The sequence below is a fragment of the Python bivittatus genome, unplaced genomic scaffold (genome assembly GCF_059951505.1).
Source record: "Python bivittatus isolate LINGU-HERP-01145 unplaced genomic scaffold, Pbiv_v1 ctg000080_np1212, whole genome shotgun sequence".
NCBI classification, from domain to species: Eukaryota; Metazoa; Chordata; class Lepidosauria; order Squamata; family Pythonidae; genus Python; species Python bivittatus.
In genome coordinates this window covers 51,544,593-51,560,353 of record NW_028277035.1, presented here as the reverse complement: position 1 = coordinate 51,560,353, position 15,761 = coordinate 51,544,593, and the positions used below count along the sequence as shown (strand labels likewise).

Below are 15,761 nucleotides of genomic sequence, written 5' to 3'. Positions count from 1 at the left end.
GCCTTAGAAGAGTGGTCAAGAGTTGTTTAAAAACTATTTATAACAGGTGTTGGATGAACTGCTTCTATTTTTCTGTCTACTGATACTAGGTCATTTTTATAATTTTAAAATAGCAAATTGCAATTCTAATATTTTTCAAACTTTTGCCAGAATTCCCTTGAAAGGTTCCACTATGGACCCATAATGTGAAATGGAATTGGAATTTAGTAGGTGGCTGTCACTTGAATATTTTTGTATGTTTGTCCCTGAAATATAAACAAGATTACTTATTGGAAGATTTTAAGCAGACAGTAGAACCGAATCTTGGCAAGCTCTCAGCGTGAAGGAAAATATTTTCATTAGAAGAGATGCGATTTTATGTATTTCTTACATAATTTGGTAAAATTAAAAAAAAAATAGTGTTTGGCATTTTAACCAAGCAGCTATACCACTACTAGCACAGAGAACCAAGGGCAAAGATTGCTTCATGGAGATCCATGCTAGCAGGATGCAAGGAGGAAGAGAGAAAATGATTTTATTCTGTTGTTTGTTCTCCCACTGCCCCCCATTAGTGTCAGTGGGAAGTAATTTTGCTATACCTACCCCAGATCTGTTATTGTGCTTCCTTTCCTGGTACATATTTGCTATAAGATACTTGTAATTCAACTGTAATATAATATGTAGCAATACGTTTGAGGATTTCATTATCTAATATTTCCATTTGTGCCCTAATGATAGAAACATCTTCTGAAGATGAATAATTCTACTTCATGGAATGTGTTTTTCATGAGACCATTTCATTAGAGGATGAAACAGTTATTTTTTAAAAAGTATACCTTCTAAGTAAAGGCTTTTTGAGTATTCTAGGAAGAAAGTGTTGAATTGTATTAACTGAAGAAGCTGTCACATCATGAAGCATAATGTATTTCAGTCATCAATGTAGCTTGAAGCTAGTTGCCTTCATATTATTTTTCTTTCTGCCCTTGGAAAATCAATTTATTTTGTAATATAGGGCTTTGAGGTAATACAGTACAGTAATTGTAGTCAGAAACCAATAATATTCCTTTGTCCACTGAAATTTGCTGTATAAATACTTACCATATTCACAATTCTGGCCTCTTAGCTAAGAAATGCAATACTACTCATCTTCCCATTAGATACGTACTTATAATAGAGAAATGATGGTAGTATAAGGCTGGTAGAAAGCATTTACAAAACAAGGACAGAGGAAGGGGTGATATTTTTACTATATAGTTATTACAAACAAAATTTGTTTCTTGCACAGAAGATATAACAGTGCTCAGTTGCAAGTTTAAGTCTGCTGTAGACTTTTTTATTTTATTTTAAATTGTTAACCACCTAGTGTCATGTATGTGAGATGGGCAGGCATATAGATTTCATAAATAAGTAAATTTATTGCAGCAAATATATATGGAGAGCTACTTTGGTGTAGTGGTTAAGGTATCAGGCTAGAAACCAGGAGACTGTGAGTTCTAGTCCTGCCTTAGGCAGGAAACCAGCTAGGTGACCTTGGGCCAGTCTCTCTCTGCCAAGAAAACTGCAGGAACTTATCCAAGCAATTGCCAGGAGTCAAGACTGACTTGAAGGCACAAACAACAATAACAATTTGAGAGCCAGTTTGGTGTAGTGGTTCAGGTACCAGGCTAAAACCAGAGACCATGAGTTCTGGTCCCACCTTAGGCATGAAGCCAGATGGGTGACACTCTCTCTCAGCCCTAGGAAGAAGCAGGCAATGACAAACGACTTCCAAAAAACCTTGTCAAGAAAACTGCAGGGACTAGTTCAGGCAGTTGCCGGGAGTTAATATCATCTGGAAGAAGAGAGAGAGAGAACGAGAGAAGTTTTTTTTTCTTCTGGGGTGAACTAATAACCCTGTAATTATAAGTCAATTGCAAAACCCTTGACCTCCACAGGGCAGAACTGCAAATATAACAGTTACATGATTCCAGAGGAAACTCTATAACAAGGAAAATGCTGTCCATTTATTATCAAGCAATTCTAGTTAAAGAATCCTATATATCAGTAGTCAAGTAGCAACAATGAAGAATTCAAAGTTCTCCCAAATGGGAAGGGGTAGGCAGTGTCTACATCATAAGAACACACATATGTTTAGCTTTACAAGGTTAATCGCTATATGTGTAAAAAGCTGCAAACTAACAATACAAACATAAGGATCTGATTTATTTATTTATTCAAATAATTTATATGGCTGCCCATCTCAGTGACTAGTAATTAGAATCTATAGACAGTGCTTTCGGAACGTATTCAGACCCCCTTCACTTTCTTCTATTTTGTTATGTTGCAGCCTGATACTACAATCGTTCAAATACATTTTTTTTTTCTCATTAATCTACACTCGGTACCCCATAATGACAAAGTGAAAACAGAATTTTAGAAATGTCTGTAAATTTATTAAAAAGGAAAAACTGAAATATCACATTGGCATAAGTACTCAGACCCTTTACTCAGTACAGTGGTACCTCGGGTCACGAACTTAATTCGTTCCGCGACTCTGGTCGCGACCCGAATTGGTCGCGACCCGAATCAAATTTTCCCATAAGGTTCAATGTAAATACGGTTAATCTGTTTTGAACCATATGTATTTTTTTTTTAAAACCACAAAAATATGACACAAAGTACAGTACAGTACACTATGAAGAGAGAGAACGCTAACCTTGCTTGAGGCGTGGAGGACAGGAAGGCAGGTGGGGAGGCGGTTATTGTTTGGAGGGAGAGTCCCCCTCCCTACAGGAAGCCACGACCACGTGTCACAGCAGGGAAAATGGCCACGGATCCTGTTCGTCACCTGATGCAGAGTTCGCGAACGGAAGTAATATTTTGTGAACGGTGATGTTCGTGAACCAAATTGGTCGTGAACAGAAGCGTTCGTGACCCGAGGTACCACTATACTTTGTTGAAGCACCTTTGGCAGCAATTACAACCTCGAGTCTTTTTCGGGATGGCGCGACAAGCTTTGCACACCTGGATTGGGGGATTTTCTGCCATTCTTCTTTGCAAATCCTCTCAAGCTCAATCAGGTTAGATTCCATCCCCCCACTGCAATTCCCCAAACTGTTCTGAAGTTTCTCCAGTTCCTCTGGAATAGTTCTGGAGGCCAGGAGTGGAGGAAGGAGGAAAATATGGTGACAGCAGCAGCCACCGCCACCTATGAGTAGAATTCTGCTCCTGCCAGTGGGAACACGCAGGATTCTAGCCAATCTGGGTGTACAGTAAAAATCTTTCCTTGTTTTAGTTATTCTTTTTGGTAATGAAAATCAAAACGCTTGAATTGGTTAAAATGTTTATCTTTTGCACAGTTTTGAAAGTAAGTTTTGATAGTCTTCAATATTCAGTTAAAATAAAAAAGGAACACTTTCCCCCCATCCCACCCCAGCCCACTTTTTTTTATACATGAACAGTATTCCTGTTCTGCACAGTCTTGGATCAAATTTTTTGTATTTTTATTGCCTTGTTCCAGATCTCCTTCCACCAGGAGTTTGCAATCTTCTTAACCCAGCAGCTATCTATGCAAATAATGAGATCAGCTTGAGAGATGTTGAGATCTATGGCTTTGATTATGATTATACGTTAGCACAGTATTCAAACTTACTACATTCAATGATATTCAACACTGCCAGAGATATCCTAATTGAACAGTATAAGGTATGTTTGCAATTTTCATCAACTATTCTTGTGTGATGCTTGATCTATAATAGATTGGGGCAGTACAGTGTGGAAATGATTTTAAGACAAGTACATATTTCTTCCTCTACATTTCATGACTCGTTTGTGTTTTTAGATTCTGACTTTTTAAAATTGTTAGTTTCCATGTTCTACTAAGTTATGGTATTATAACTTATGCTGGTGAGAATGGCATAAAGCAACAAACTTTCCCCTAATTCTTTTTTCACCTGTTAATGGAACTAAAGACTCTTTTCTCAATCCCTTGCCCAGCCCCTATATGGCTTTTTAAATTATTTATTTTGTTTATCTGTTTACAGAGTTTATATGCCTTTCCAATCAGTTCCAATTCTGAATGGCTTAAATACCCTATTTTCATAAATAAGATTATAGTATACAATATCTATGACAAACAATATAATATATACACAATTTAGAGTCAGAGGTAGGGTCACCCCTCAAATTACAAGAGGAAACAGCTTGTATTTGCATATAATATGCAAACAGCCTGCTGAAAAGACCAGTTTTTCCTCACTTCTTCCCCTGCAGTTGTCCAGTGAGTTTCATGGCTGATCATAATCCCATTCTAAAACTATATTCAGTATATCCACCACCATAGAGTTTGCTTGTCTTCTAGATTTCTACCAGTCTGTAAATAAGCAAAGTGTAGTATGTATCCCAGTTTGGGAGAATATACTCATTCTTTCTAATGAAATGTTTTGTAGTACCCAGAGGGACTCAGGAAATATGAATACATTCCTGGTTTTGCCATAAGAGGACTTCACTATGATGTGCACAAGGTGAGTTATATAGCCAGTCTGTATTCAAGTGTTCTTTCATAATATTCAGTAACATTATTTGGGTGAGTGTGTGAAATGGAAACATTTAAGTATCTGGTTAGTTTGTTAAGTTATGGCCACTCTTGGAAAAATGAATAGAATTAATAATGGTGTTCGTATGCATGTGTGTTTGCATATTATATATATACACGGGAAATACAGTAGTTCTTGGGTTACAACAGCAATTGGGACTGGAATTTCCATCACTAAATAATGCAGTCGTAAAGCACAATATCATGTGACTGCATCACTCAGTGACAGCAGTCCCAGCTGCCATTGTAACCCCAGGACCACGCAGGTTGTTAAGTGAGGATCACATGTGACTGCAACATAAGAGACAGGAGTCCCAGGCAGGCAGGCCAGCGGGTGATAGCTATGGGCAGACGGGTGCTAGGGAACGCAAGCAGAGGGGCGGGTGCTGTGGGTGGGCGCTAGGTAGCACAGGTGGGCAAAAAAGCGGCAGGAGCAACTTGCAACCTCCTGCTGGCTTCCCCATTGACTTGCTTGTGAGAATCCAGCAGGGAACATTTGAAGTCATGATCATGTGACCGCAGCTCACTGCCACATCCTAATTGTGAACCAGGCACCAGGCGCTCAGATAGCCATTATGTGACCACAGGGACTCTGTGACGGCCGCAACTTCACAGATCAGTCATAAGTCCCCCTTGTTCAGTGCCATCATAACTTTCAACAGTCTCTGAATGAGCGGTCGTAACCTGAGGACTACCTGTAAAGGACTTCTTTCTCTCTAGTTACATAGTATGACAATCTAAAAATCAGCTAATACTAAATAATTAAAGCTTCTGGTGGAATCTTCAATATTCTTGTTCATGTCTTAGGGTTTTCTAAATTTAGGAGCTACGTTTGGTATGTGTTTTTTGAAAAAAGAAAAGAAAGAGGAACTTGATGCTAAAAAGGCCCAAAGTGGCTTGAAAAACACGGGAAATGTACTAGGAAATTCTTTTTTTAGCATTATGCCTGCGCAATTGCAATGATTTCTGTAAACCATGTTATGGATTATGTCATCTTATTTTTCCCTCTGCAAGCATTATTTTTGTCTCCAGTAGGGAATAATTGCAGCACTTTACCCAATCCTCAGTCTTTGTTGACTGTGCACCATTTTAAAAATATTTTCCTGGAAGTTAGAAGCAGGATAGGGATGTAGTGAGCTGAAGATTTAATGTAAACACTGCAATTGATCTGGGAAGGAGACATTGCCACAACAGTTTATGGTAAATGAATAAAATGTTCTCATGTGGCAACTGTTCAGACAATAAAAAGATACAGAAATTTACAGCAGGGCATTTCTGTGAAAAAACGAATCTAACTTTCTCTTTCGGATATCTAAAATAGGAGATGTCAGTGCAACACCTGCCAGAATCCCAATTCATCAGACTACAGAAATAAACACTGATCACTGAAATTATTCAAGATTGCATGTCCATGAGCTAGAAAGGTGGCCTATCTCTGCAGAAATAATAGGAATGTGGTACTTCTATCTGAACAAGATCGCTTGTGTTCCTTTCTTTCTTCAGATCAGTGGAAAGAGATGTACTGTATGACTGTCTGCACAGACATAAACAACAAAAAAATAGGGTTTCTATCTTTTTATCACTGACATATTTTGGTGAGAGGAGTAGCAAAATGGTTGCCATAGGGCATACTCAGTGCACTAAAACACTTCATCTCAAAATAAATACCCTCCTATGAACCAAAGTTTTCTGCTATAACAACATACTTATTTCAAAGAAATACAAGGAAACTGCCCTACATTACATCTACATTTTAAGAGACTGTCTTACTTTGCTTTCTTTCACATTTATTTATCCTGTATGGGGAGATTATAACTTTTGATTATCACTTAAGAATCATACACCACAAAACACACCAGCGTGCCTACTTCTCTCTTTTTCATTATTTCACTCTTTCCCCCAAGACATTCCTTCCTAACACTTCAATTACACATAGTAAATGTTTTGTATACCAAGATACACATCCCATCATCTTTCCCACAAATCCTCTTCCTCCTGATTTGATTGGCTTTCCAATCTCCTTGCCAGGTTTCCCCAACATTTTCTTTCTCCCCTTCACCTTCATTGGCTTTTCCAGTCATAGGTCTCTAAATGATCAAATGAGACCAATGTCTAGAGCAGTGTTTCTCAACCTCAGCAAATTTAAGATATATGGACTTCAGCTCCCAGAATTCTGGCTGGCTGTAGAATTCTGAGAGTTGAAGTCCACACATCTTAAACGTGCTGAGGTTAAGAAACACTGGCCTAGAGAAACAGAGCTATGCAAAGCATTCAAAAGAGGATGTACAAAGTGCCTGTTTTCAAATCATTAAAGCAGCTGCATCATTCACAGAGCTAATGCATCTGCTTCAGAAGCTGCTCTCTGCTGTCACTGCAAACATATGGCTAGGAGTCTTGCAAACATCATAGCTGCTTAAATAATTGAAAAAGAAGGACTTCTGTATGTGCTCCCACATGTTCTGAAGCACCCCTTTTGAATATTTTGCATAATACCACAAGCAGCATCTCTTTTTCTTTTTCTCTCTTTTATCCATTTTAGCTGGCTAGGAGTTAGCAGAGCTTTGGCCTTCAGAGGATCTTCACCCTTCCTGTTCTCTGTACTTGTGGGGCTCAGATGCAAGGACAAAAGGAGGGGAAAAGGCAATGGAATTTGAAACTCTGCTGCTTTCCAGTTATTGGAGATACTTTATTTATATATATATAATCAGGGACTGCAGGAGGCCTTGGTGGGCATCAAGGAGGATATTATATATATATATATATATATATATATATATATAAATAAATAAATAAAATCAGGGACTGCAGGAGGCCTTGGTGGGCATCAAGGAGGATATTATTTATATATATATATATATATATATATATATATATATAAAATCAGGGACTGCAGGAGGCCTTGGTGGGCATCAAGGAGGATATTTAAGCATGTTGGATCTATGGTTGCTGTATCCTGACACAGTGCCACACAAAGTTTGTAATTTTACATTACACATCGTATTTGTATTGATGTGTAGGTAAGATGAGCAAATTCTTTCAAAAGGAAAGAAACTATGAAATAAGGATGTTATAAGGTACAATGGGCAGAGCCCTTTTTGCATCATTAGCTATCTAATCCTTCTAACTATAGATTCCATTTTTCTTGAGCTTTTCTTTTCTGCAAAGTATATGCTCTGTCCTCTAAATGTGAGAGAACTAGAAGTCTGATTAATAGTCATATCACACAGTTCTAGGAAAAAAAACAATAGAAAGTTTGGTTCTCTGTGTTGTCCAAGCAAATGCTCTGGTTTGGCATTTATGCATCTGCGGTGTTTTTATTTGCACCATCTGTTATCCCTGTTTTTGTGCAAACGGAATAATTTAGTAATAGTAATCCTAATTTATTAAATGGGTCTAACTCATGGATAATGCTCTGCAAATGTAGCTTTAAATGCATGCCTTTCTGAAGAATAGTTTTGTTAGGACTGTCTTTTTGTAATGTTAAGTTCTTCAATCAAGGTAAAAGTATGAAATATTTACACAATAAATGTCTACCTTTCTTTTAGAGCCTTCTAATGAAGATTGATGCTTTCCACTATGTCCAATTGGGTACTGCCTATCAGTGAGTTTAGCAAAATTATATACACTTTCTGGACCTGTTGACCTTTATAGAAACAGTTGTTTTTATGCAACATTTAACATAGAAATCAAAAGCAAATATGGGTCATGGGTGATGACACAAGATAGCCTGCGTGCACCAGAGAAATGTCTGAGTTGCTAAAGTCTGAATGCCCTGGCAAGTCTCTCTGAAATCAGCTGCACAAGAAATTGTACTATCCCAAATTGAAGGTTCTAAGACTAATATTTCAGGCATATCAGAACACGCTTAGCTATAAATATTAGGAGATTAATAGCTACCATATCTGTAACTAAACTTGTATGGGAAATAAAATATGTTTTTGTTTTTGATTCTCTGAGTCAAATGTGACTCCTGGTGACTACAAGTACAAGCTGTGCAGTTTTCTTGGCAACCTTTTTCAGAAGTAGTTTGCCAGTACCTTCTTTTAAGTACATTTTGATTTCTCAGTCTAAGGCTGAGAGAGAGTGACAGGCCTGGAGTTGCCCAGCCAACCTCCATGCTTAAGGGAGAGCTAGAACCTTAAACCACTGCAGCAACCTTGCTCTCTACTTTAAAAAAGTCAAATCAGTCAGTCAAGAGTTCTATCAAAAGTATAGACCAGTGTTTCTCAACCTTGGGAACTTTAAGATGTGTGGATTTCAACTCCCAGAATTCCCCAGCCAGCCAACTCCCAGCATTCTGGGAGTTGAAGTCCACACATCTTAAAGTTCCCGAGGTTGAAAAACACTGGTATAGACCATTGTGCTTTAAGAGCTTTAAAGTGAACGTTACTTTATTTTTAAAATGTTGCTGTGGGTTGGGGAAGAATTTGTAAAAGTAAGTCTGCTTATAGCATTGCAATCAATGTTAGCTTTTACTTTTGAAATGTTACAAATAATATTATGGTTAAATATAAAGCCCATAGAAGTAGGAGACTGATAAGGTAACATCTAGACTAGTGTTTCTTAAAGTGTGGTCCTAGGACTCTTGGGGGTTCCCCAAGACCCTCTCAGAGGTCCACGAAATCAAAATTACTTGTCAGCCTATATTGAAAAATAATACAGTATTATAATCCCATCAAACAATGTGAGAAGCAGTAGTGGCAGCAAATGAGTCCATTTTAATTTTTAATATGGTAAATATTGATTATATAAACAAAAGCTCTTTTGAGGTCCTTCATAATTTTTAAGAGTGAGAAAGGGTCCTGAGAGAAAAAAGTTTAAGAAACACTGATCTAGACTATCTTTGAACAAGGGAGAAATAGAAAGTCATGATCTAAGGAAGCAGTGTTTGCTAATGCAACTGAGTTTCAGTAACGGTCTCCTTCTCCTCCCTCAACTAAATGTTGCCCTATTAATCTGCTTTTCTGCTTTGGTCAGAATTTGTCTCAGTAGAGAAAGATTATAATCCTTCTTTTATCCTATAACCTTATTTTATATATTTCTTTATATATTTTGGAGACATTTCTTGTATAGGCAACTTTTGTTAAAATTATGGAATATTTAAATTCTCTGACTCTCTACATTGGCTGTGTGCTTTGCTTCAGATACCTTGAGTTTCTGAGTTCAATTTGAATAAGATGAAATAAAAATTGTACTGCTTCTTTAATTGATAATATTAGAAAGTGACATAGGTTAGTGGGATAGTACTGAATCTTAAGCAAAAAGATTGCTATCAGCCTTCATTAATATCTTGATAAGAGCCAAGTTATATCAATTCACTTGCACAATTTTTCTTCAAATCCACTGCACATGAAGGTAAATTCTCCTTTGAGTCAAACTCACTCAACATCTTGTGACTTCATGAACAGGCTGTTTTCTTGGCAGTACTGCATATATGATTTGCCATTGCCTTCTTTTGAGATTGTTTTGACTCTGATAATACAACTCTCTTAAAAAGCAAAAAAAAAAAAATCAAGATTTTAGATAATATAGGTGTCTACTACGTTTTAATATCTACCTGACTGAATTCTTGTAACTTGTTTTAGGGGGCTAAACCCAGTGCCTGATGAAGAGGTTATTGAAATGTATGGTGGAACCCAGCATATCCCATTATACCAGATGAGTGATTTTTATGGCAAGGTAAAGTAAATTCTCCTTTACTGAGAATTTAATAGATTGAAATGAATTAAATTAAATGTTGAAAAATTTCATCAATTCATCTTACCAGACCAGAAATTTAATAGGAAAGAAAAATGTCAATGACATATTCCTAGGATAGAGAAAAGCAGTACCAGCAGTACTAGTTACAAACACATTTAGCTAGAATTTTTAAAAATCCACCAAATCAAATTGAAGTTCTACCTGTTGATTTTTTCTAGAGTAAGTAATGGTTATTATTTCCCCGTATCTGTACGAAGACAGATCAGTAACTATCATTTATTGTTTACAGTGAGTATTTTCCATTTTGTAACCCAAACCTTAATAAAGTTTTTCTTAAATAGTCTAGCCTCATAAATAGATCATTGTTGCTTCCCTGTAAATATGAAAAATCTGGCCTAAAAGACCATGTCTTTGTGTTTTGTTTATTCCTTTTGAAAGTAGTCATGATCATACAACAGTCACGTAAATGTTCTGGTGCCATTGTGGCTTTCAAGCGTTCAGTCTAGGATTAAGTCTTTCTACTCTGATTCTTCCACTGAAGGTCCATAAACATGGGGGATGCCAGATTATGTTCTGTACAAGGTCTAGCTGACACCATTTTTCTCCAGTTTCATCATTTAGGTTCATTAGTATCAAAGGATCAATACAGCTGTTATTCTTTGTTGACACTACTCAATAGTGGGAAGAAAATAACAGTTTCAGTTTTATTTACATGCCTTGTTCTGTTGTGGGTTGGAAAAACAGGAAGACAACAGACCACAAAGGATTTACTGTCAATGTCAAAATAATCTGGCTGTCTCCTCTATATCAAATATGATCTCTTTTTCTCCTTTTAACATAAGCTCAGTTTTAATTTAATTTCACATAAGAAGTTTTCCTTTTTACAACAAATACATCCAAAATAATTCAGTCGACTCTTTCACTGGCTCATTGTTTTTGTTTAAAGCTGGACTGATGAGTTACTTTTTAATTTCTCACTGTTTCATAACATAACACATGCTCCTGCTGTCCTTGAACTATCAGTAGGTGCATATGATCATTTGGTCTATGAACCTGAACTTGGAAATTACCCAGTATCATCAGAATGTCTCCTAATTTTAACTGGATCCACCCTTTACAAATAGCATTCTGATCTGCCAAGTTTTGGGTTCAATGTGTATGTGATGTTCTGTATACACACAGAGATACCTGTAGTTTACAGAGCCAGATTTACTGTTGAATTCAGGATAAGGGGCACTTCTCAACAGAGAGCTTATGGTGTTATTAAATACACTCTGCAGCCTTCCCTCCCTCCCTCCCTCCCTCCCTCCCTTCTTCCTGGAAAGGAAAAAAGAATGGATAAAGCCATAGAAAAATATAGAGATGTCCAAATGCAAGACAATCTGAAATGCTCTTCTGAAGTCCTGTGAAAGAGGCATAAAAACCTTGTGATAAAAACCTGGTCAAGAAGTATCTTTAACATTTGCCTGCCCAAATATTTTATCATGACAGAATGTTAAATTGTGTGCTATAAAATCAATATGAATTGTTGGATGGTATGGTGTTTTATATGAATGTACTTTGTGAAAAGAATAATGGCTGAGATGTAACATTTTATTAGTTTCTTTGTTTTTGCATTAAGCTGCATGCAACCCACAGATTGTCTGCAAACACCAAATTTCTTTTCTCCCGTTTTCCTTCGGCCAGCTCTTTAGACAACTTCAAGGATTTGCAGACAATTCATAGTATTTGAACAGAAAATGTAAAGCCAGGTTTTGATAACTATCAGCAAACTGGATATACATCTGCCGATACAACTCTGATTTGACTTTCAGCACAAGTGAGAAAGCATGAATCAGGCAGACACAGGCTACCTAAATGTAAGGCAAAAAGCAATCATGCACAAAGCTCAGCAACAAAGTCACAAACCATCACAGAGGCTTAGCAATTTTAGAAACATTCTGGTAACTCATCAATGAGTTACAAGAACATGCTCAGAGTGCACACCCCAAAACCCAGCAAACCAGTCCAAGCCCAGCCGGTCAATAACAGGATGTAAAAGTATGCATATACCTCCCCACAAAGCTCAACTAACCAAGCAAAAACTCTGTATTAGTAGCATTTGCATTTATACAATGTCAACATGAGTGATCTATAGCTGGATTGGTTAGGCTGGAAAAGGTTGGGGAAAAAAAGCAACCCACAAAAAAGTCATAAAACAAGAACAAGGGAACTTGAAGTGATATGTTTGGAACTGCCAAGTTTGTTCTGAGCTCAGAGCACTTGCAATGACTGCCTCAAGATTAAAACTATGGGAATGGGAGAGTGGCTGGCTGACTGGTATGTTTATTTTCTCAGTTAGCAGCATCTTTTGGTTTGGGAAAAAAATACAACAGTGATGGCATTAGTTCTTTTGTCTTGTTAATGTGCTGGCTGAATGTGGGAATCAAATAGAGAGTTAGAGTTTCCCAGAGCAGTTATGTCAGTTATGTCAGCAGCCCAGCCTGAGAAACATAAAAGCAGGATATCTGTTAAACATGGGAAAGGCAGGAAAAAGAAGCTTGAGATTTAAATCACAGAGGATGTAAGAAGGAACTGTGCTCTCATATTGACAGGACAATCATCTAGCTTCATCCTATCATGTACTAAAAATTCTCATCTAGCTGGTCTGGTAGTTTTTCCTGTCAAGCTGAAGAGCCTGACTCTGAGCACACCAGTGCTTCTCAACCTTAGCAACTTTAAGATGTGTGGAGTTCAACTCCTAGAATTCCCCAGCCAGCAATTCCCCATGCTGGCTGGGGAATTCTGGGAGTTGAAGTCTACACATCTTAACGTTGCCAAGGTTGAGGAACACTGATTTAAACAATTGAAAAGACTCTGTATGGAGTATCCAGGGAATTCTGGATTCTGATACCATTTCTAACTAACTAGTTTCAAGTGCTGTTTCCAATGCTTTATGTTTTAATTTATATTTTATATTTTATATTTTAAAATGCTTTATATTTTAATGTTTAAAAATAATTTTTAAAAATCCATTGGTCAATTTTTCTGTTACTTGAATGGCTGACAGAAGTCAGTAGGAACTATCACCTCACCTTTTCTTGTCCTTTGAAGCTGAAACATAAAAATGCAAGGTGTTTTTTCCAAGTTCTCACTGAGTTCTCTGACCAGAGCTCAAAATGTTTTGAATTTTGTTTCATTGGAACATGGAAAAGTTGAGCTATTTTTTTGCTCCATAGGAAAATAGCAGCAAAGGTTGGTGGAATATTTTGAGGGGGCTGATTTGTTCTGCATTCCATAGCAAATGTGTTTTTCATTTCTTGCACAATGCTAGATATAAGATAATTTAAAATTATTTTAAATAGCAAAAAGAAAATGTCCCTGGGAACATGCTTTTTTACATTGCAATTGTCTTTGCTTTCAACTCTGAATAAAGAGGCTGGGAACTAACATTTGTATGCATTTAAATGTTTTCTACAATTTAGTAAAGAGCTTTCTAGATATGTATGATATTATGCTGTCTCATAGTTATTGGTCAATTTACTTCAGAGAGGGCTATAATGTATTAGACTTTCATACTGTGGCATTAAAAATGTTTATTGCTGGAAGAGATGCAAAAGGCAGTGCAAATAAATTCTTCCATAGAATCATCTGAAACAACTTGTTTATGTTTTAATAGCTTAAAGGTATGTTCTTTGGAATAGATCTTGCTTCCAAGATCATTACAATATGCTCTCTGTTATATTCCATCAGGAAGAATATCAGTCCATTCCTCTAGCCAGGGCAATTTGTGGTTGTCTCCTGTTAATTAAAAAAAAAAAAGCCTAAAACAGGTGGTTCTGTTGCTCAGATGAAAGGAGAGATCATGTTTCAGTAATTCAGGATTGTTACAATTGCTGTTCTTGACCCAAGTTGCAGTCCAATTTTGGCAGTTATTTTTATTTCCCACTGTTTAACTTCAAAGTTATAGTTGATGTTCTTAAGCCAAAAGACTTTGATTTCTTTTATGTCTAGAAAATACTGAACCAGATGAATTTTTGAATTGTCTTTCCTTCAAGAATATAGGTTTCTTTAATCACCTCATTACACAAGGAAATTCTTTCCTTCCATACAGAATCTTCATATTCTGGTTTTATTTAGACAAGGAGTAGGAAACCTGTGTCTTATGAGTCACAACTAGGCTCTGAATCCTTTTTCTGCTCCTGAGAAATCTCTGTGAGATTATACTGCCAATTTGCCTAGAGATTTTCCACCATTTTTGTGGGAAATAAAAGCTGTATAAGCCTTGCTCTAGCCTTGTAACATGCCTAGAAAATAAGAAGAAAAATAACAAATCATGGAAACGCCCCCAAATCCACTTTATTTGGCTATACTATTACAGGTAGTCCTTGACTTATGACCATCCGTTCAGTGACTGTTTGAAGTTACAACAGTGCTGAACAAAGGGTCTTATGACTGGCATCCAAAGTTATGGCCATTGCAGTGCCTCTGCAGTCACATGATCAAAATTCAGGCACTTGGCAGCCCGCCCACACTTATGACTGCAGGAGTGTTTCAACTCCCCACCCCTGCATCTTTCCCCCCATCTCTGTCCTTTTGGGTGTCCATTTCTTGGTGGTGGTGGCAGCAGCACGGGGACTGAAGTAGAGGCCCGGGGCCTTCAGAAGTTTTAGCTGCCACCACCACTACTTCAACCCCAGCACAACCAGCACTGCTGCTGAGGGGTGCCACCTCAAGCCCTACACCACAGCACAAAGCCCCGGCAGCCCCACCACCCTGTGCTCCGCAGACCCTGCCACACCCAGGTGATGTTCACCGTTCTCCCCCACTGCTAACAAGGCGCACCTGGCCTGCCTTATGCAAGCCAGCTGCTGGCTGCACCACCCTTTCTTCTCGAGGCTGCTCACACTTCTCCAAATTGCATGCCCCATTCAAGCGCTGCTCTGAAAACCTTTGGAAAGATTCTGAGGTCTTCCAAAGCATTACGAGGATGGGACATGCCTGCCATTAGAATTAGAATGGCAGGCACACCCCATTCCCGCAATGCCCAGCCACTCAACTCAAGCTGACTGCAAAACCATAGTTCCTGAGGTCTACTCATGAGGAGCAGCTGCCCAGAGTGCTTGTGGGTTATCTCTCTGTCTCTCCTTTCTCTGGAGAGGTTATGCTGGTCCAGATCCCACATCCAGCCGCGATCTCTGTCACTGCCGCAGGGCATCTAGCTCACCGTGGCGCTCACGGGAAGTCACTATTTTTTTTTTTTTTCAAATTAACAACATAGTTTAATCCTCTAAATCTTGGATGGCCCAGGCTCTCTGTGCAGTTAGTTCATGGAACTTGATATGGTTTCTTCTTTGTGCTATATCTGTGTGCAATTTCTTGGCTATTTCTGCCTTCCCCCAATATAAAAAATGTACTAACAACCTAAAGCAGATCCAAATCACATTTTCTTTAGATTAGTCCTTGGTCCTGCTGGAACGAAAAAGAGTTTTGAAAGTATTTTTTAATTGTAATAGAAAAACTTGTGTTA

General features: G+C 37.8%; 1 protein-coding gene across 1 annotated transcript in view; it reads left to right on the top strand.

Annotated features, from left to right (window-relative positions):
• NT5DC2 (5'-nucleotidase domain containing 2) overlaps positions 1–15,761 on the top strand; it is a 34,821-nt gene that overhangs the window by 2,036 nt on the left and 17,024 nt on the right. Inside the window, exons 2-5 of the mRNA XM_088134071.1 lie at positions 3,479–3,663; positions 4,407–4,481; positions 8,098–8,153; positions 10,138–10,231. Coding sequence (XP_087990197.1) covers positions 3,479–3,663; positions 4,407–4,481; positions 8,098–8,153; positions 10,138–10,231 — 410 coding nt within the window. The remainder of the gene's footprint in view (positions 1–3,478; positions 3,664–4,406; positions 4,482–8,097; positions 8,154–10,137; positions 10,232–15,761) is intronic.